A 22,614-nucleotide genomic window follows, 5' to 3' on the forward strand; every position below is an offset into this window, starting at 1 on the left:
AATTAATATAATGCTATTAATTACTCTTAATGGATGCATAGCACATTCCCATCTCTTTCTCGTTATTTTTTATATGATATACAATTCCACGTTATATATTATGAGTACCTTGGGGATATAAGTACAACCTCACACAAGAGTACTCCCACAAGCACCGCTATGGAAGAAAACCACCACCAAAAGACTAGCTCTAGAGAGTTCATCTTCTCATTTCCTAGCACTCCAGGTACTCTAGATCAAGATTCTGATTTCGAATTCGGTAGTTTAACGCCGGATTCTCCCTCTTGTGATCCGAACAAGAACTCACCAGCTGATCATATTTTTTTCAATGGCCGCCTGTTGCCTCATTCTTTTCCTGTACTTCGACAACAACAACCAACAACTATGCTACTTATTGATAACATATATCGTGCAACTAGCAGAGCAAGCAGTGTTAGCTGCAAGGATTCCCTCCTGTCATCAAGAAGTAATAGTACTAATAGTAGTAGAAGCAGTGTTAGCAGCGCAAGAACAAGCTCAAGTGACAACTCAGAGAGGAGAAGATTGTATAATAATATTACTAGTACCAAAACACCCTTGGCTAGTAAAGTTGTTATGGCACAATTATACGGATCTTCTCAAAGGTGGCAACATATCATGCCTGTGCCAACTGCAGTTCTGAAACGTGAGGATTCACGAAGGAAAAGTGGTGGGATTTTGGTTAAAGAAGGGTTGATCAGCAACAAGAAACAAGTCAAGAAAGGGAAAAGAGAGAGGTCTGGGCTCTGGAGGAGATTTTTCAGGTCATTTTTGGTGGCATGTAGAGAATGCCATGCCATGGAACCATCCACAAGGGACGATATGTTGCAAGAGAACATCAAGTTATGATTAATACGAACACAGGGCTTCTTTTTTCTTATGGGGATACTGATTTTGCACATGGTTTGATTCGCACTTTTGAGTAAATTTCTTGTTACCTGTAGTGTATGTGATCATACTGCATAATCTCGCCCTCTCTCAAAGAGATTGCATTCCGGATCGTAGCCAGGAAAACATTATTACTGGTTTGTCCAATTATCCATCTGTTTGTTAATTTGCAAATGATCATTGCAATTAATTGCTCGAGTCTTCGTAAGGGATTGCGACCATCTCAACTTCTGTAACAGCTGACAATTTGTGGGGAAGAGACTGATAGGAGTGTTATTTGTATAATCAAAAGCATGATTCAATCATTGTAAGTATCTTAAAGCATGTGGTGAGGTGTTTTGTACATTATATTTGAGTGCATTAATGATTATCAAGTGCTGGTTTCTGTTCACACATTCTTCCTCAAGGCAAAACAAATCAGAAATAAATAAAAACAAGGTTAGTGTATCTCTTCTGAGCTCCGCAAGCAGGCACAGCCCGTGGCCAACGTAGCTCTGAAGCCATTATTAACAAATGCAGATCGGAGTTCCTTCTCTGACTGCAGGAACATCACTCCATATCACTTCGGATCTGGTCTGCCTGCATCATTCAAAACCTTACTCTGGGAATTATCAACTGCCGGTTGGTAATGGTACAGGACTTCCCATCATTTGAGCTGGTTTCTAATTCTTAGCAGACACTTGTACGATATTTAAAATGTCTAGTGTCTTGCTAGTATAAAAAAATAACAAGAACATTACTTTCCGTCCATAACTTTGGTTGTGAAAATAATGCTTTTAAATTTCACCGCTTTTATATTTTGTATTAAAGGTCACGTGAACAAGAAGAGTTCTCTCTTGGGGTGAGCAGGATGGTCTCCTGCAAAATCTCATATTAAAACAATCAAATTATCTTTAAAATAAAAATTTTGAAACTACCGTCTAAGGGTACTTTAGTTTTTTCACACAAATTTTTTAGTTACCGTAAAGTGAAGTATGCCAACAAGTGAATGGGGTGTCCGGACCAGCTTGCGCGCACCACGACTAATTCTCATGACTCACTAAACACCCTGCAAACCCAGTAGGCATGTAAGATATCGCGGGGGTGACAGGCGTGCACGCCAGGGCTCGAACCCAGGTGCAGTTCCCATGACTCACTAAACACCCTGCAAACCCAGTAGGCATGTAAGATATCGCGGGGGTGACAGGCGTGCACGCCAGGGCTCGAACCCAGGTGCAGTTCCCATGACTCACTAAACACCCTGCAAACCCAGTAGGCATGTAAGATACCGCGGGGGTGACAGGCGTGCAAACCAGGGCTCGAACCCAGGTGTAGTGGAAGGAGACAAACCCCTTCCACCACTAGACAAAGCCTTGGAATGCACCGAAAACCATCTTTCATTGTATTATTAGATGCGTTATCACATTCTTTTTCTTATGAGACGATATGTATGGTTAAAGGTGGTGTTATTCATCATTAACAACCTTTTTTATTCCATTTACTTTTCTCTATCCTCTTCTCAAAAATCACATAGTCGATGCAAACTTTTAGAGTTGTTCTCTAATATTTTAAGATTTTAATTGTAATTCCTATTTTTTTTCATTCTTAGTATTTTTATAAGATTTTAATTTCTTTTCAATTATATATTTCAATTCCAAATATATGATATGTTATTTATTCTATTATTGTCCTTATTCTTTTAATTATTATTTTTTCTAGGTTCTTTTGTTAAATTAAATTTTCTTTTCAATTGTACCTTCCAATAAAAAAAATTATTTTTTATTTTAATTTTGATCTTTATTTTTTATTGTATTTTTTCTTTAGGGTTCTTTTGTTAATTTGATTTTTCTTTTCAATTACATCATTACATCAAAAAATCAAAATTATTTTTTTATTTTCATTTTGATCCCCGTTCATTTAATTGTTATTTTTTGTTTTGAATCCTTTTGTATAAATGAAATTATTTTTTTTAATTTTCTCATTCCACATTTGACTGGTTGGAAATTAGATTTCTTGGTTTTTCTTGATGGGTTGCTTCCAATCTAATGACCCCAGGTCTCGGGTTTGAAAAATTGACATGGGTTGATTTTTTTTACATATGTTCTTTTTTATTTTCATCTTTCAATAATTTTTTTTAAAGAGACTTTGATATTTTCTTCATTTTTTTCTACCATGTTATCCTAAACTCATAACTAAATAGTGAATTTAGCAGATCACTTGACCCTTATTACCAAGGTTATAGGTTTGTGAAGCTAATTCAGGTTTAGTCAAGCTGGTTTTTTCTGCTCCTTTTTTGTTACTCAATTTCACCATTTTGTATTTAATAGAATGAAAATCAAGCTACATCATTTTTTTTATTTTTTTTTTAAATATTTTTTCTTGGATTATTTTGATTATTTTTTTTAATTTGTTTTATTTGTTATCATTGCATGCCTCAAAACTCAAGCTGTGCATATTTTTCTTGTAAAATATGGACTTCGGCTTGATGAGCAAGCTAAAATGTCTAGAATTAGGATCCATATCAAGCCCAACTCAAGAAAGAAAAGGAAGGGAAAAAGCAGGGGGTGGGGAAGGACTGGTGACCCTGCGTGTACTCCTCCAATCCATGCTTTTGATAAGATCAGCATTTGCATGACAAAGAATTCTTTGCGCTTCAAAAAGGCCAAGCAAATATCACACAACACATATGACCTCTCCAAGCTAGTATCTTTACACACACGAAAAAAAAAAAAAAAAACCCTGTTATTATAGTTGTTCAGGCATTTGGGCTTGTCTTTTTTTTTTTTTCCTTACATTAATTTCTTATATTTAAATATTCATTAATGTTATCTCTTTTATTTTATAAATATTTGGTTTAACTTTGTATTTAAATAGAAATTGATCTTACTACTTAGTTTGTTGAATTTCATAGTGCATCAAAGAGATTATATAAATTCATATATTTTTCCTCTTGTATTTTATATATTTTAATTGTATTTTTATAAAGTATTTATAAAAATAAAAATAATTTATTATCAGTAGTGATAATTAGTCTCCAAAAAAAATAAAAAAAATATTCAAAATAAAAAAATAATCAATATAAAATATTTGCATGTGTTTTTACTTAAAAGATTAACTTTAATTGTGTACAAGTGTATTTATTTAATGAAACATAACCTCAATATTCTTGTTTTCTAATTAAATAAGTTATGATACATTAAGTAATACTCTAAAACATGTAGAAAAATACTGTAATTTTTGTCACATGTTATTGTGAATTGTTACAATGTTTTTTTTTCTATTTTTTTAATAAAATTATATTTTTTGATTTTATTTTGTTAATATTGAATTGTTTATAATTGAACTTTGTAATTTGTTTTTTAAAATACTATGAATTCCTACATTATTTCTCTATATATTTTTTTTGTTATGATTTTTTTCAAAATTATTTTTCAATTTTATTTTTTTGCTTTTTGGTTTTGTATTTTTTCCTCATTTTTTTCACAAAATTGTCTGTCAATTTTATTTTTTTTAATATTAAGTTGGTTAAGAATTTAGTTTTATAATTTTTTTTATTTCAAACACTATAAATTGCTATAATATTTTTTCATATAGTTCTTTTAATGATTTTTTTTAAATGTTTTTTTTTTTAATATTAAGTTAGTTGAGAATTATAGCTATAGCTTTTCTCATAAAATACTATGAATTACTACAATATTTTTCTATATAATTGTTTTGTGTTTTTTAATTTTGTTTAAAATTGTATTTGTTAATTTTATTTTTTTTAATATGGAATTGGTTGAGAATTTAGTTTTATAATTTTTTTCTTTAAAATATTATGGATTACTATAATGTTCCTACGCATGGTTTTTTTTGTTTTTTATGATTGTTTTTAAAATTATCTTTATTAATTTTATTTTTTAATATTAAGCTGGTTGAGAATTACAATATATGGGAATAACATTATTACTTTCCTCACAAATTACCGTGGATTACTACAATATTTTCTCCACAAGGTTTTTTTGTTTTTTTATATATTTTTTTAAAATTATCTTTATCAATTTTATGTTTTTTAATATTAAGTTGATTAAAAATTATAATTATAATTGATTATAAATAAGGCTAAATTATGTGGGGTAATTACTGTAACTTTTCCCACAAAATACTGTAAATTGCTATAGTATTTTTCTACATGGTTTTTTTATATTTTTTTTGTTATGATTTTTTTCAAAATAATTTTTTTCAATTCTTTTTAATATTTATTCAATATTATAATATCATCAAATATATTTATTTTATAAATTCACAGTAGCTCTCGGCATATAATCCAGTAAAAACCTATTTAAAGTACAATTCTTTAAAAATTAATTTAAATCTTACTCGTAGGCTGAGGGAGGTATAAGGCCAGTAATAGCTATTTAATTAGATGGAGGAAATAAGATGGTTGAGGGAGAAAGGGCTCTGATACCCGCCAATGGCCATATGTTAACCGGCCGTCTCACCGTGCACATTGTACTATAAAACCCAGCCTGCTGAGTGCAAAGGCTAAAAATTGGAGAGAGAGAGAAACCAAAATCGACAGCAATGGAAATATTCGACATACTTGCAGTTGTAGGAGTACTTGTTTGTTTTCTCTTGCTTCGTTGCTGGGATCAGATTAGGAAGCTAGACGCAGATAAAGCAAACTGGCCAGTAGTAGGGATGCTACCACGGCTCCTTATCAATTCATCAAACGTGTATGAGTACACCACGCAAGCACTGAGAAATAATGGAGGAACTTCAAAGTTCAAGGGTCCTTGGTTTGCCAACATGGACTTCGTGATCACTAGCGATCCTAGGAATGTGCACCACATCTTGAGCGACAACTTCGCAAACTATCCGAAGGGACCTGTTTACAAGAAGATTTTTGAGCCTCTAGGAGATGGGATTCTCAATTCCGATTCGGAGTCATGGAGAGCACAGAGGAAAATGATTCAGTTATTCATGAAGAACAACAAGTACAAGGGATTGGTAGAGAAGACCATCCTCCAGAAGTTGGTTCAAGGCCTGTTTCCAATCCTGGATCATGTCTCCAGAAAAGAAATGTCGGAGATAATAGACATGCAAGATGTGATTCAGCGGTTCATGTATGATAGTAACTGCATGTCTGTTTTGGGTTTCGATCCAAATTGTCTCACGATTGAATTTCCTGAGGTTGCACATGCAAAAGCTTTCGATATCATGGAGGAGGCAATATTCTACCGGCACATCGTGCCGGAGTTTTACTGGAAGTTTCAAAAATGGCTTCAAATCGGAGAAGAGAAGAAACTAAGTAGAGCTTTGCAGACATTTGATCAATTCATGTACAAATGCATCTCAACAAGGTGCGAGCAAGTCTTAAACGAAAATAAAGCCAAAATGGAGAATCTTGTCGAGGAGAAGGAAGCTGCAGACTTCGACTTATTAACAGCTTATATCAAAGTTCAAATGAAAGAGCATGGAAACAGTGCAGCTTCTTCAAACAAGTTCTTAAGAGACACGGCAACTAATCTCCTGGTGGCCGGGAGAGACACTCCCGGTGCAGGCCTTGTTTGGTTCTTCTGGCTTGTCGCAGAGCATCCACTAGTAGAAAACAAGATATTAGAAGAGATTAGAGCAGCAAATTTGGTGAAGGAAAAGGATATTGGGAAGCTGAGGGTTTTCAGTGCGGAAGAGGTAAATGGCCTGGTTTATCTTCACGCAGCCATGTGTGAGACATTGCGGCTATACCCATCAGTGCATACCAATCACAAGGCTGCAGTTGAAGAGGATATACTTCCGAGCGGTCATCGCATCCGACGGAAGATGCAGGTCTTGATTTCCTTCTACTCAATGGGGAGAATGGAAGCAATTTGGGGCAAAGATTGCCTAGAATTCAAGCCTGAGAGGTGGATTTCTGATAAAGGAGGTATTATACACGTACCACCTTACAAGTTTGCTGCGTTCAACGATGGGCCGAGGACTTGCCTGGGAAAAGACGTCAGCTTTATTCAAATGAAGATGGTTGCCTGTGCAGTGCTCTGGAATTATCATGTTCAAGTGATTGAAGACCATCAGGTTTTCCCGAGTGTTGCTGTTGTACTTCACATGAAGAATGGCTTGAAGGTTAGGATCACCAAGAGATGCTAACTACCTTTGTATAGATACTGTAATAAAAACTAATATAAAGTAAACTATGAAAAAATAGTTTTTTTTTTTGGTATAAAAAATTTAGTTAACATTTAACAATTTATGCGAATTTTAAGTCCTCCCTCTCCCGCCCATGTATGAGACTTTACTGGGTTTTTGTGATCCAACTATATTATTGGTCCGTCTATTTTTTATTTTTTTTTCTAACCTTCAAAGAAATTTAAAGACATTAGGAAGCAAGAAGTGCAATGCATATTTGATGAAATACATTACTGAGAATGTGATATATTTAATAAAATATTTATTTTAAATAATATTAAGATGATGAAACATTAAATTAATCTAAACTAACTTTGAATAACCTGTTATTATGAGAATAAGGCTATGATAATTTCATGAAATTCAAATTAAAATAAAATAGGAAGCTTAATAAAAATTAAAAAGTAAAATTATTTAAAAAAAGTATTAAATTTAACAAGGTATAATAAATAAAATAACCTAAGATAATTCAAATTATTTTTAGGATTAGTTAAAAATTCTATAGAAATTTTTCAAATTATTTTTAGGATTAGTTAAAAATCTTATAGAAAACTTTTTTTAAAATAATAAAACTTAATTTTTAATTAAATCAAATATTTAAAAATAAAAATAAAAAATATAAGTTTTAAATAAATATAAATAAACTTGAGTGAATTGAATTAATCTCTTAAATTTATAACCTATTAAAATCTAAATTCCAACTTAATCAAGAAACTCGACTAGTGATAAAAACATATAAATCTATATATATATATTAACATAAACAATTCTGTTTTTCGTATAAAAATTAAAATATTTTTTTTTTTAAAAAAAAAAGCGATTGATCGGAGCTATTCCACAGGCAAACTGACGAGGGCAGGGGGTGTGGCTGTACCTTTAGGTTGAATCTAATCAAAGTCAAACTTGATTTGTCAACCACTGTCTGTCAGGTTGCAAATCTCTCATGAGAAAAATAATGATAACAGGTCTAATCAAAGAGTAATTCTTTGATTTTTAAAACCGGAATTGTTAAGATTCTGTTCAAAACAAGCACTGGAGCAACGAAGACAGATTAGAGCTGGACTGAACCTTAGTGATGACCCACATCGTACCCGCTTTATGTTTGGTGGGGGACGGTCCTTCTTTTTCTTTTTCTTTTTTTAATGTAAAAAAATTTGTTAAAAAACAAATCTTTAAAAAAAATTAAAGCTAGAGTTATTAACGTGATTAGATTTAATAAATTTAATTAATTTATATAATATCAAAAAAATATAATGATAAAAAAATAATAACATAAAAAATTATGAAGCTTGTAAAAAACAAACATCAATTAAAAGAATAAAAAGCAAATTTAATATAAAAATATAAATAAATCAAATGATAAAAAATAAAATTAAATAAATAAAAATCAAATTAAATAAAAAAAATAAAATGATATCTTTATATTTTGACAATAATAAAAAAATAAAAAGAAAAAAATTCATTAAAATCCAACCATTAACTTCAACATATACATATGTGATATTGATATTAATGAAAAGATTACGACAAGACTCTTCCAATATCATCCTAGAAAGGAGCATTTTGATATGAAATAAAATCATGTGTATTGTTCACTTGCTAGCTAATATGTCATACTGATTAATATTTAAAAAAAATAATATTTATGTTTGTAAAAAAATCAAATCAATTCCCCAATCAACTTTCTAATAACTAAAAAACCAAAAACAAAAAACTTAAGGATACAAGCTTAATAAACTTTACTTTTAAGAGTAATATATTTTTTATATTATATTTATAAAATGTAAAAAAATCAAATTGTCTCTTATAACCTTTTTATCAATTTTTTGCTCATATCAATCTTTAAAAAAATAATTACATTTAATGGTAGTATAATATTTTCATTATGTATTTAAAAGATAAAAAACTGAATTGTTCCTGTTAATCTCATAATAATTAATGAACCCTGTAGAAAAATCTATATTACCTTAATACCAAGGGTCAAGGGCATTGATTTTTTTTTTTTATGGAAAAAAATAATTATATTATTGCCTTAAATAGTGGTCTATACCAGGGAATACATTAAATTCCCATGAGAACTAGTTTTTTATTTTATTTTTAATAATCAAAACCATGACAAGAAACTCCACTGTCAACTGATATTTATTTTTTTTTTTCTTGATTATCTTTAATTTGTTGCATGCATGAAAGAACTTCATTGGCCAATGGCTTTCATCCCTGCTTGCCTCCTGCCTCCTGAGGTTCCAAGCACCATACAGCACCATAAAGCCAGCCCCACTTCATCTATTTAAAAATATATGAAATTAATATTTTAAAACAATCCAAAACAAATTAATCATCAAAGCACACCTAAACCTGCCCTAGGATTTGGTTAAGATGATTGAGAAACCCATTAACGCTTCGCTTTCGGCCTCGACATAACATGACAAGCAAGTGGCATAATCCCACTACTAACTTTTCCTCTATCCCGCAAAAAAAAAAAAAAAAAAAAAACTTGTGCTGCGATCGATCAGCTACGACAAATGATGAGGAAGATCCGTGAATTAACAAAGGAAACACAAAATAGTAAAAGAACATAATAAAACAAACACTAGAGTCCCAGTGCTAAAAGCACAAAAGGTTCTTTTTTTTTTTTGCCCCTTAGATACAAGTTCTCATCCTTTCCCCATCTAAGGCAGATTTCAGTCCAAGAAAGTCTCCATGACGTCTGAATACACCCCTGGTTCAGGATTCCGGTACTCCACAGGATGGTGCTGATGGTGATCAACCGATGTGGAAGATGATGAAGTCATTCTTGCAGGCAAAGTAAAGCTCCTTTTGAACTTGTTTTCCATTTTCCTTGCACTATCAGGATGGCAATCTAAGCTCAAGAACTCGTTGGGATTCATACCACCAGCATTGTTCATATTTGAAGCATCTGAATTTGGATTTGGACTCTTCCCTTCAAGGATATGAGGGTGGTGATTGCGGTCTCCTTTGTTTCCTATGCTCTCAGGGTTAAACAAAAGCTTGGCATCATCTGCCCGTCCGGTGAGAGCATTGAAGAAAGACAAACCATTGGGCCATTTGATGTCATTTTCATGCTCTCCCATCATCTCTTCCATTCGGGTTTCAGATGAATGGGGAAGGATAAACATATGGGGCTCATCTTTGGCTTGTGGAAATCCAAGTCTAGCCGCAGGGGTTTGAAAATTCTGTGAAGAAAGCAAAGAAGCTGCCGCAGAAGGAAGTGGTCTTTGACCCCAGTTGAAAAGGGGCTGTGTTGAACGGGTTGGAATTGCAGATTGCTTTGTAGGTATTGAGGAAGAAGAGGAAGTGTTTCTGGTCGATGAGAAGAGCTGGGAGAGGTAGAAACCAGACTGGTAGCCAAGAGATTCAAACGTATGCCTCATTCGTAGTACAAAATGAAGGTCTTCAGGTATCTGAAAATATGAATGGTGCCCTCGTGAGATCAAACTTCACCACAAGTAAATAACAGTTATTGTGCACAAGTAAAAAAACAATCATTAAAGATCTTCGGGGAAAATTACTTTTCAAAATTAATTCTTCAAGGAAAAATAAGAAACCAGATGACAAGTTCTCAGAATAAAAAAAAAAAATTATAACTCACGATCTTGCAGGAGCCCAGTTGTAGAAGGCCATGGCCAGCTTGTATGACAGCAATGGTCTGGTCAACATTAATAAATGCGGAACACAATCTAAGTACTCGACGAGGGAAAAGTGATATTGGCAGAAAAAAAAGAACAGAGAAAAATGAGCCTAATAACTGTAAATTAACTATTTCAGTGCTGACCTGAATACCAGACTCGAACTGATCTGTCCATTCAGAAGGAAGCTGCAAACGAAACATTCAAGAAGACAAGGTTACTATCAACAATCTTAAATATGGTTCCATCTAACTTTAACTAATAATGAGGCACATTAAATTCACAACACCACTTTTTGTCCAATCTTCTTACAGGTACTTATCAGGCAAGCAAGAAAAAAAGAAAAACAAGAGGAGGATTTATGGGTATTGTTGCATACAGCATCAAATGAACTTTGCCAGTAGTTGGAAATATTTGGTTCACATTCAGTAGGTTCTTTGAAGACCCATTTATGGCACTTATCTGAAGCAACCTTTCCCATTAACCTGCTCAGAAGAAATAAAAACCAATCAAAACACATGGACAGCATATGTTTTTCACTTTCTGATTTTTGCTCTCTAACCACTTTACTAGATAGAGAAGACTTCCTTTCATTCAGAGAGAGTGTGAGAATTTAAACCAAAATAATAGCACCTACCCAGTACCCACCCTTCTCCATAATTATATAACTGAATGGACATTTTGCTGAATGCCTTCCTGACAGGATCCTCTCCATCAATTTCTTCCAGACAATCTCCAACTCTCCCTCGACAAAACCCATCTTCCCACATCAACATCCTTCACAAGTCAATTAGTCAACAATTAAATTCATATTAAAAGACCAAGACTTCACTTGCTTGCAAATTGAATAATCACGTACTTATCGTAATTGATCAAACCCATTTGTAATTAACATGTACGTATTGATTAAACATGGTGCTTGATTACACGAGTCAACAATCTATGTCCTGCGTGTTTCTTTCAAGAAGCAAAAGAGTAATGCTTTGTTTGGTTACTGAGAAAAAATCAGAGAAAAAAGAAGAAGAATGAAGTAACGAAGCTCTAACTTTAGGGAACTTTGTCATATACTAGGAAAAGTACAAAGAATCACAACTTATTAGATTATCGGTCCACTATCGTCCCCATTTTCTTTGTTTTCTTCAAACAAAAAGAGAATATAGAAGGGGAAAAAAAAGTAAAAACTCACAAGCTTCCATTATCATCTCCAACCTTGCAACCATTACCACCCCTAACTCTTCTGCAAAAAAGAAAGACAACCCATTCAAGTAAACAGTTGAAAGACAGAATTTGCAGAGCACGAAACAGATTGAACAGTACTATAGAGATAGAAAGTTAGAAACTTTAACACAAAAAGGAAGACATATACGGGCGAGGACGAATAGTCCAGAAGACAGAGTAAGTCCAGTCTGAGTTGAGACAGACGCTTCTAAGGGCCTCATGAAGGGCCATCATCCCAACAGCTTCTTTGCTCCTATCTGCTCCTCCTGAGCCCACCATCTCTGTCTCTCTCTCTCTAGAAGTCCCTCTCTCTTTATCTCGCTATATGGAGGTGTAAGTCCTTTTTTCCCCTTTGTTTTAAGCTCTTTCACTCCACACTTACAGTTTGCCTTTGGAAACAGAAACCCTTTTAAGCGTTTCTTTTGTTTTTTTCTATCTTCACCTGTTGAAACACTGCCTACACAAACCTTGTTTTGCACTTGCCTGCTTATTTATATCCTGTTCTTTCTTCTTTCTTTTTTACTTTCTCTTTAGTAAATTCTCTTCAAGAGCCACAAAGGTGAATGTACCCTTTTCCTTTGTTTCTCTTGATGAGATTACTCTCTCAATATGCGTGTCCAGTTCTTTATGCTTGCCCCTGTAGTAATACGGGTTGGTGATCTCGATCAAAGAGGTCTGGGGTTAAAAGGGAGGGCAAGGGCAAAGAGAGGGGGTCCAAGAGGATGTTTTCTTTTCTCAATTTGTTTTCTTCTGGTGTCGACTTAAAACCATGAAAAAAAGGGGGTGGGGACAGCTGTTACCTTCACTCTCTCTGTCTCTTTGCCAAGAATAGAGAAGGGAGAGGTAGAAATTTGTAGTTCTGATTTCTCTTCTATAGCGCGAAATTGCTATTCTATCCCTTTTCTTTGTTGGAAATCTCGGTTTTTTGGTGTTGAGGTTAGGTTTTGGTTGTTCTTGACTTGGTTTTGCAGGCACTATTGCCTCATGTTGCCTACTGTAAAGGCCTTGTTTCGATGACAAGGTCAACAAGGATACCACGAAAAATAATCACGAAGACCCCAATCCAATGAATAGCGAACAAAATCTACAACGGGGTGAGCTATTAAGAATTATTTCACGTACAATCATAATCATATAGGTGGGAGGAGGTGGCTCTGTCATAAGTAATTGGGATTAAAAATTTTGCTTCTTAGGTTTAAATTTGGTAGTTATTAATATTAAAGATTTATATAATTATTAATTTTAAAATATATAAAAATTAGTTAAGATACGTTTAAGTTAGTCTAAATATCCTATATAAATAAAAAAATATTATTCCACATATAATGGGTTTTTCACCTAGCAAGACTTGATTGTTAATTCTTTTACATGTTATTGTAAAAGAGTAAAATTTTATTTTATTTTTTTGAATTTAGTTTATAAATCTTTTTTGCCAAACAATTTATTTCTAATGAAAAATCAATTAATTTTAACTTCTTATGAAAAGATAAGATTGAAAGAAGAGTGATCAAAATGGAAAAAACACCAAACATGAGTATCATACCATAAGTTTTGTGAAAAATGGATTTTGGTCATTAAACTTTAAAAATCACTCAAATTATTCAATTTCAATACCTCAATATTTTTCCAACTCAATTTTGGTATAAAAAATTATTTTTATTATTTTCTAGACATTGATTGAGAGGGAAGGGAGAGAGAGAGAGAGAGAGAGAGGTCACTGGATTCATAGGTAGAGAGAAAAAAATGGCATTGACACTAATATAGGCCACTAAAACAGACTACATTTATGTCAAATTGTTTCATTTGATAAGAAAAGTTCATATTAATTGTTTTTGTACCTTTAAAATTGGTGAAAAAATAGATCTAAACTTGGGTTAATTTTGGTAGATTTCGGTTCTCAGGTGGTTTTTTAGGTTTTTAAAACCATGAATAGATTTATCACAGTTTATTCGGTGTTTTTATTGGTATTCTGGTTTAAAAATAATTTTTGGATAAAAAAACTTAAATCTTAATTTTTCAACCACTATAATAGCTCAAATATAAGCAAATCAGATGATGCATTGTCTATTTTTTTTTAAAAAAAAATCCGCCTTGATTGTGAATAAAAAAATTAGTATGGTTTTTTTCTAATTCTTTTTTAATTAATAATTTCTATGGTTTTTTCTCTAAATTTTTTTAATTTATATTTAAATTAGTATCCTTTCTCTCTTTAATTTTGTTTGAAGAACCTCTTTTAAATGACAATTATTTTTTTAGTTATGTATTTAAATTTAAAGAGTTTTTATAATTTTTTGTATGGATGACCTTTATTTTTTAAAATAAATAAAATTTATTTTCATATAATATTTCTAATACATACAACTTTGCATAATTTTATTTTCCTTTTGTTTTATTCAATCAATTTAATTTGTGTCTCTATTTCTATTATTATTTGCTTAAATAAATAATAATTTCAACAAATAAATTTAGCAAACACAACGAGATAAATATCTCATCTTTCAAAATTAAATATCTTGATTTATACCTAATTCTTGATTTTTCAAGTTTTATTTTTAGGTATCATTAAGGACTTTTTATTTATTTATTCGTGCACATAGTTTTTGATTTATTTAATTATGTGTATTATTTGAAGTTAAATTTTTTAAACTAAAAAAAATCCTATATATAACTATTTTATAAAAAATAAAAATATGTAACCTACAACAAAATACAGGGATTATAACTAATAACTTGTTTTATAATATACAATAATTTGTAAATAAGAGCTAAAAGAATTCAGCATATTAAAATAATTTTAAAAATAAAAAATAATTTTTAATAAAAAAATTAAAATTTAAAGAAATACAATTTCAATGGGATTCTTAAAAATCTCTAAAGAATTGAGAAAAAAAATCAGGCTGTTGACATTGGCCTTGTGACGGTGTGGTACAGTATTGAATTGCTACTCTTTTGATGGACTTGAAATTAATTTGTACCCCAATTGCCATTAAATTCTTGGTACATTTCGACAACTCATTGCCGTCGACTAACAGCTACATGCTAGCTTCAAAGATGTTGAATTTGCATATATCGACTCCTCTTTTGTCTCCCTTGTCTTCCTCCTATGTTTAGTTTAAAATAGTAAAATATTTTTAAATAATTCTCACGCTAAAACTCCCTCCATGTATATATATATATATATATATTAGTTAATTAACAGGGTAATTAATAAGTAATAAAATGGATTATGAACGATAACCAATCACTAACAAAAAAATTTATGTTTAATTATTGAGAATTTTATCCATAGACTTCCATATCCTCATCCTATCCTCAATCCTTAATACGTTGGTAGTCATATTTATATTCAAAATACTAGATTAAGGAAAAAAATATAATTTTAAATGTAGATTAATTGTTCAGATTTTAAATTTATTTTTCAAAGATTATAAATTCGAATCTTTTTAAACCTGCTAAAAATTTATATAATTATTAATTTTAAAATTTGTATAATTAATAAAGATATACGGATATTGACCTAGACACATACATGAATTAAAAAATAAAAGAGAAAAAATCTCACTATTAAATCTCACTTAATTAATTATTAAAGATAAAAATTATTTAAAAAGTGTAATAAATACATGGAAAATATCATTGAAAAGGGAATTTTAAACTCAGCTATTATAAATTGTTTGAATAAAAATATACTTTTATATTACAAAAGAAATAAAACTTATATAAAAATATAATCTATTAGGGACTTCTTAAAAATATAATAGTTTTTTAAAATGTTTTTATTTTTATTTTTTAACGTGTTTACATCCAAACAATACATAAACACATGGTAAAATCATTCAAAAAAATTAAAATTTCATGAAAAATGAACACAACCACAGCTTTAACAGGTGTTAAATGAAAAAGACGAGGGGGAATGAATGATCAGGGATGGTGGCAAGAAGAAACTCAAGGATCTTCGAGTGTGGAGTGTGTGAACACAGCAAGCATGGTTTGGAAGCCTGAGACGAGGCATTGCTCTGAATACAAGAAATCATAAGCATCCATCCATGTGCAACAGTCTCCCCTTTTCATAGAACTTGGTGATTATATCATATTCAACTCCTTTTGCTTTGGATGGTGGCTATCTGTCTATCTACCTTGGTTAATTCGGTGTTTCTCTCAAGTTAACATCACCAAACACCACCTAGTGTTTCACCCTTCACTAATTACTGATTATAATAATAATAAAAAGTAAAAAAGTGTAATTAGCTAGGACTGTTTGGCATTGAACAGAATCTTTACTGGTCAAAAGCGACGGGAAGCCCTCTGGAGATTAGATTTGGATTGATATTTTAATGGGATATAATAATGTTGTAATGTCAGTTTTGTAAGGACGGAGTTGAGGGCTGATCATAATAAAATTTGTACGGCTGGAATGTAAAAGGACTAGGCGGTGTTTGTGGCCGCTTCGTCACCTCTCTTTTTCTTAAATTTTTTTTAGCTCGGTTCGTTTTTATATTTTAAAAGTATTTTTAATTAATATATTTTTAATATTTTAATATATTAATATTAAAAATAATTTTTAAAAAATAAAAAATTATTAATATATATTTTTTACAAATAAACTCTTCCGGCCCTTATCTCCAAAGGTTAGCCTGTTGAAAGATCACAGCTTACATGGTACTTAATTTAAGGTTTTTGAAGATTAATTAAGATGATTTAAATATTTATAATTTAGAAAAAGAAAAAAAGAAAAGAAAGATCACAGCTTCCCCTGTTGCTTTCTACAGTATGCATGCTGTTTTTATTGATTTAGATTATTGCTTTTATTATTTTTCTCGCTAATAATTGGTCTTTCAATTATAATTTTTCAGTTAAATAATTATTAATAGTTGTCTGTGAGCATATTAAAATAATTTAAAATAATTTTATTAAGAATTATTCTTAACATCAACACATTAAAATAATTTAAAAAATTTATTTTAAATAAAAAAATTTATTTATATAAAATAAACACAATTCCAAATTTATTAAAAAAATTGCTTTTAAATATATCAAATCTATCAACTATTTTAGGGATGAACAAGATTATTGCTTGTTATATAATATACTATTTTTTTTTTGTAATTATAAAAAATATTTATCTTTGTATTGGCTAGAAAATTAAGGTAAATAATAATAATAATAATAAGGCAGGCATTCTTTATTTACTTAATCCTTTTAGTGTTTAGTTGACTAGAGCACACAGATTTTAGTTATGCTGTATATGATCAAAACCATCTTCTTCAAGCAGGATATTATTTGTTTAGTCAAATAAATTCTTATTATTTTCAAATATTCATCGCAATGTTTGCAAGGCTAGCTTATTTTATTTACTTCCCAATTACTTGTTAAAAAGGTGTCACTTGAAACAAATCAATTCTCAAAATCACGTACAAGTAGGATTAAAATCATGTTATTCACTAATTCAAATGGAAAATTGAAGGCAAAATCCTAAAAATTAAAATAATTTAATTCTTTATAATTATTTTAGTAAGTTAGAATGTGTTTGATAATGTAGTGTAAGATTTTCTTATAAGAATATTTTTTAATTAAAAATATTATTTTTTAGATTTTTGTTTTGTTTCTAATGCCAGTATATTAGATTTTAAAAAACACCTAGAAAATGATGTTTTAAAAGTAAAAAATAATTAAAAAATTGAATTGAACAACGTTAACAAACAGTGTCTTGAAAAGACAAGCAGGCAAAGCAGGTGGCATTATGATTATTAAATTATGCTCTCTGTAATTAAAAAATAACTATTTATTTAATACATAATTAAAAAGGTTGAGAGAGTCAGAGATGGGAATAACAAGGGGGTGGGAGTGGGATTAAGGGGTCACGTGCGCACGTGGCATGGCAGGGAGTCGGTGCATCGTTTTGTCATAAAGAAAACGATGCGCACGAATTGCGGAGTACTGTGTCCTCTACCTGTGACATCCTCTTCAACAACATCACGCGCTCTTCCTCTGAGACGCCGCCCACACCTGGCCGAGACCTCTCACCTCCGCATTGACCGCCCTCGGCGTCGCTCCAAATCCGTCTGACCGAATCTTTTCCGGGCCCCACCTCCAAATCCCTTAACCCTGTGTTGCTACTCTAGTTACTATTTTTAACTCCTTTCTTCTAGTGGTGGGAAATGGATTGAACTTGAACCAATACACGGCACCATTAGGCATTAGCTGGATTATGAACTTTACCGGCAATTCTTACTCGCTTTCACCCAAAATTAAAAAAAATAAAAATTCTACCATGCCTTTTCACTTTCGCCCCCCAAAGATGACAGTTCTACCCTTTTCCATTTATTAGAATCAAAATAAATATGAAAGGATTTTTTTTTAACAGTGGAGGTTGGAATCAACTTACTATATCTTGATTAATTCTTCAAAATCATAAAAAATATGAAAAAACTTTATGCTTTAGTTTTGGTTATTAGTTTTGGATATCTATGTGATTTCATGGTGTCACAATTCTATTGATTTTTGGTAAATATTGTTACTATATTCTTCAAATTTATTTTTTATTTTATTTCACCTTTAATAGGTGTTGTTATGCTTTTACTTATATAAAAAAGGTAGCAATGTTATTTTTTTTCCCTATAAATACACCAATCTAAATATAAATGAATGACCTAAAATTTAAAATAAGAATAGAATTAGCGTATTTTCATAATAGCTAACAAAGAATGATATTCTTACCCTTAAAAATCAAAAGAATTAATATGAAATTATTTGTAGAAGTTTTTTTAACAAAGTGATAATAAGTTTGAATCCTAACACTGCATCTTTTCTTTAAAGCTTTTTTCCTGAGTGATTATTTAACAATTATAAAGCTCATATGGATACAATATTTATATAGATTCAAATGATTAAATAGGTTCTTACAAATTTTATAAATATATATATATATATATATATGTATTTAAAGAGAAATTATAAGAGATTTCTATAGTTCGTAATATCTTATTCTGTAACTATTTATATAAAGAAAAAGTTGGTTAGCTTTTACACACTTAATGTTTTAATGGAGTTATACAAGTTTTGTTATCAATCAAGTTAGTTAATTTGATCAAGTTTTTTGAGATTGTGTTTTAATCATTATGAATATTGATCAATAAACAAAACAAAATAACAATACCCTAAGCAAAAGGAAATTGGTGAAGATATCCACAAATCACAATGTATTAGATTAAATGGTACATTAAAATGAGAAGTGCTAATATTAAAAGGCAATTTAGATGCTTTACCAATAACACAACTTTGATAATGTTTCTAAAAAATCAAATAATTTATATTTAGTTTATCTGGAAGAAGATCAAATTTAAATACATGTTCAAGCTTTTTTGCATGAGAGTATATAAGATGATGGTGTTAAAGGCTCCAAGTTTTTCTAGAAATTTTTTTTTGAGAAACTAAACATTTTAACGATATTGGTGTGGAATCAAATTGGAATAAACATCTTCACTTATGCCTCTTCTATATCATTTTCCCTGTTGAAAGTTCCTGGACATCACAACCATAAAGAGAAAATTGAATCGAGCAATTTTGACCATCAAATGTCTAAAAAAATTCAGTTTGCCACTAACTTTCATACATAAAAGGTATTAGTGAGGGATAAAGGCCTAGTAGAATTGTTATTTAAACAGACTATCTTAATACCTTTAATAAGCAATTTGTTCTAATTTGTTATGATAATGGATTGACTTGGTAGGTAAGGTTTAAGAGTAGAAAAAACTTGTTTATATCTAGACATGTGGTTAAAAATATTAGAGTAAAAAAAGTAAAAGAGAAATTGGAGTCTTTTACATGATAAAACCAATAACAGTGAATATAGAAGAGTGAACACCTAGTAAAGTTGTTTCAATGAACTTTGTATCATTTGTTAAATACTTTTTGGGAGACATTTGATACAAACCAAGTCAGGTCCTAATTTAGCCTTAAAATATTTATTGACTAGTTTTGTGAGATCAAACATATCTCTCAAATCATACATCAAATCAAGCTAAAATTTTATTAAAAGATACTAGACATATGAAAATATATTATGGTAAATTTTCAGGTCAAATAAAGTTTTAGTATATATTATTTAAGAAGGTCGAATTTACTAGATGAATCTTATCAAAGTTGTTAAATTAGATCTTTGTGTGCTGTTTATAACATATATGAAGGTACAAATGAATATTTATTTTGATTCAAGTTGGGATTGAAAGTTGACATCTCAAGCTTTCCAACTATATATGGTAGGCTTATTAATTCATTTAGGCGAGAGATAATGATGTGTTTGAATTTAGGATTAAATTCTATGAAGAATGTGTGAAAATTAGAGATTTGGGTTACATGGAGGAATTTTAGCAAGAAAACTTTGTTTCTATTATCCTATTTTATTTATTTATTTATTTAATGTTGAATAATTATTTTTTAATTTCAATTTGTCCTAACTCATTAGACATTGTTTAGGGGTTTATTTCATTATTAAACTTATATAAATTAATTACTAATTTAAGCCTATTAGCTTGCAACCCAAAATGAGTCCATTAAAGTTAGTTAGAAGAGACTATATTATATTTCTTTAGTTACGAATTTAATTGCAAGTTTAAACAGCAAGTTAAAAAATAAACATTAGTTTTTCTTTTATTTATTTATAACAAAACAACCTTTTTTAACATATGGAGTCTACTGCTAACCAGACCTAATAATGATTGGGTTTGACAGTGTGCCAAGCCTTAAACATATTAAGTTTAAGCTTTAGGTCTAATGCCAACCAAATCTAGTCATGATTAAGTTTGGTAATGTATTAAGACCCATGCATATTAGGTATGACCAGTACAAAACCCAAGCATGATTAACTTGATAATGTGCCAAGCCCCAAACTTGATAGGTCTAGTGTTAGCCAGACTCAGCAGTGGATGAGTTTGGTAATGTGCCTAGCCTAGACATGTTGGGTTTGACATTAGCCAAACCTAGCCGTAGATGAGCTTGGAAGTGTGTTTATCTCAGGCATGTTGGTTTTGACACTAGTTAGACCCAATAGATGATTGGGTCTAACACCATCAATTCTATAATTTTTTTAATATAAAATCATATAAGAATTATTTCTCAACAAATAGTCTTAATTAAACAAGTTTATGCTTCACCAAGATTATTAGATGTATTAAAGTCTTTCATGTCACCAATTTTTTGCTAGATAAAATGAGTGGAATATAACTCACAATACAACTCAAAATTAATATCACAAAGGTAAAATTACACTTCAGTTCTTCTTCTTCATAAAAGACAAAACTCATAAGCTATGAATACACATGAGACCTTCATAACAAAGGTTCATAATCTTCATTCTCTATTGTATATATATTTTCAAAGCATTTTTTTATAATATTATTATATTTTTTCTATTTAAAAAGATACTTATTGAAGTATTAAAGAGTTCTCACCTCCACCAAAGAGAACCTTTTGTTAGTATTAGCTACAAATCACCTTGATCTACTAAGCACTAAATACAAGCTATCAACCACCTTGGTTAGGGATAATGAATGAAATTGTTAGGGCTAATTAATTAACCGACTATCTAACCTAAAACTCTTTTCAAGCTACTTTGATTTTTGAAACTTCATTACTAACAACAAACCAAGAGAAATGATAGACCACACATGGTCTCGTGGATATTAGACTAAAGTATCATATGTGTTATGAATCTAAATAGGCTAGACAACTGAAAAAACTTAACAAGGCTGGATGAAGTATGCCAAATCAACGATAGCTTCTAACTGTCATGAATACTTAAAAGGACGCATTATGATTCTTGAAAGAATTTTCAAAATAACATGCTCTAATACAATGACAATTTGCAAAGAATGATATATGAGAAATTATAAGAGATTTTTGCAGTCTTTGATGTTCTATTCTACAGATTTATAACAAAGAAAGAGGAAGTTTTACAAGGAACGAAAGCAAAATCATATCTTGTAATTGTAGTACTCCAATTAGACATGATACTAGTCAAAATGCATGACCATAATCTAGCCAGCATTCGGGTCTTTCCTTCCACATGTTCCGGTGAATGTATAGCTTAATCAATATATATATGCTCTCATTTGAACAAGAAAGCTCAAGTTTATATCTTTTTTGAAATACCATAGGATTGTAATACATAAAATTACATTATAGCTCTATTCTTGTCATAATTCTTTCATTGTATCTTGTTTTCATGTCCTCGTGATCTTAGTTGAAACAATAATATAAATCATTAAGCTATAGACTGACCTTTGAAATAGAAGTTGGTGTACCAACAAGCTTGTAGGATGACATACCAGCTCGACTAAGAACATCAAGAGCATATTTGTGTTGACTAAGCATAAGCCCCATGCTGGTGGGAGTGACCTTAATTCCTAAAAAATAATGAGCATTACCTAAATCCTGGAGTTTAAATTTTGAACTCAGCAAACTAATAAGGCAGCGAATCAGAGTAGAATTATTACCAGTAAGCAGAATATCATCTACATAGACAAGTGATTAGTACTTAAAAGTGCATTTTTATCATGGTTTTATATCATCATTTTGCACTTGAAGTATCAATAACTCCTTAACTAAAGCATGTTTTATAATAATATATCTAATAATATAAGATACCTTTAATTTATGGTAAATGTTCATTTTAAATGCAGGCCTATCACATAAATGAAAG

General features: G+C 30.6%; 3 protein-coding genes across 3 annotated transcripts; 2 read left to right on the forward strand and 1 right to left on the reverse strand.

The window, feature by feature from the left end:
• The first annotated feature begins 135 nt into the window (after window positions 1-135).
• LOC105139166 (uncharacterized) lies at window positions 136-1,297 on the forward strand. Its single transcript, XM_011045524.1, has one exon. The coding sequence runs from the start codon at window positions 160-162 to the stop codon at window positions 865-867; it is 708 nt and encodes a 235-aa protein (XP_011043826.1). The 5' UTR covers window positions 136-159; the 3' UTR covers window positions 868-1,297.
• Window positions 1,298-5,301: 4,004 nt separating this feature from the next.
• Window positions 5,302-7,137, forward strand: LOC105139167 (cytochrome P450 86B1-like). The gene has a single exon (XM_011045525.1). The coding sequence runs from the start codon at window positions 5,449-5,451 to the stop codon at window positions 7,009-7,011; it is 1,563 nt and encodes a 520-aa protein (XP_011043827.1). The 5' UTR covers window positions 5,302-5,448; the 3' UTR covers window positions 7,012-7,137.
• A 2,427-nt stretch (window positions 7,138-9,564) lies between these two features.
• On the reverse strand, window positions 9,565-12,781 carry LOC105139168 (Serine/threonine-protein kinase WNK (With No Lysine)-like protein). The gene is made up of 7 exons (XM_011045526.1): window positions 12,064-12,781; window positions 11,884-11,934; window positions 11,346-11,474; window positions 11,077-11,182; window positions 10,844-10,885; window positions 10,661-10,717; window positions 9,565-10,472 (listed from the first exon to the last, which is right to left on the reverse strand). The coding sequence occupies exons 1-7, from the start codon at window positions 12,192-12,194 to the stop codon at window positions 9,732-9,734; spliced, it is 1,257 nt and encodes a 418-aa protein (XP_011043828.1). The 5' UTR covers window positions 12,195-12,781; the 3' UTR covers window positions 9,565-9,731.
• Window positions 12,782-22,614: the final 9,833 nt, after the last annotated feature.

The sequence above is a fragment of the Populus euphratica genome, unplaced genomic scaffold, assembly GCF_000495115.2.
Source record: "Populus euphratica unplaced genomic scaffold, PopEup_1.0 scaffold139.1, whole genome shotgun sequence".
Lineage (NCBI taxonomy): Eukaryota > Viridiplantae > Streptophyta > Magnoliopsida > Malpighiales > Salicaceae > Populus > Populus euphratica.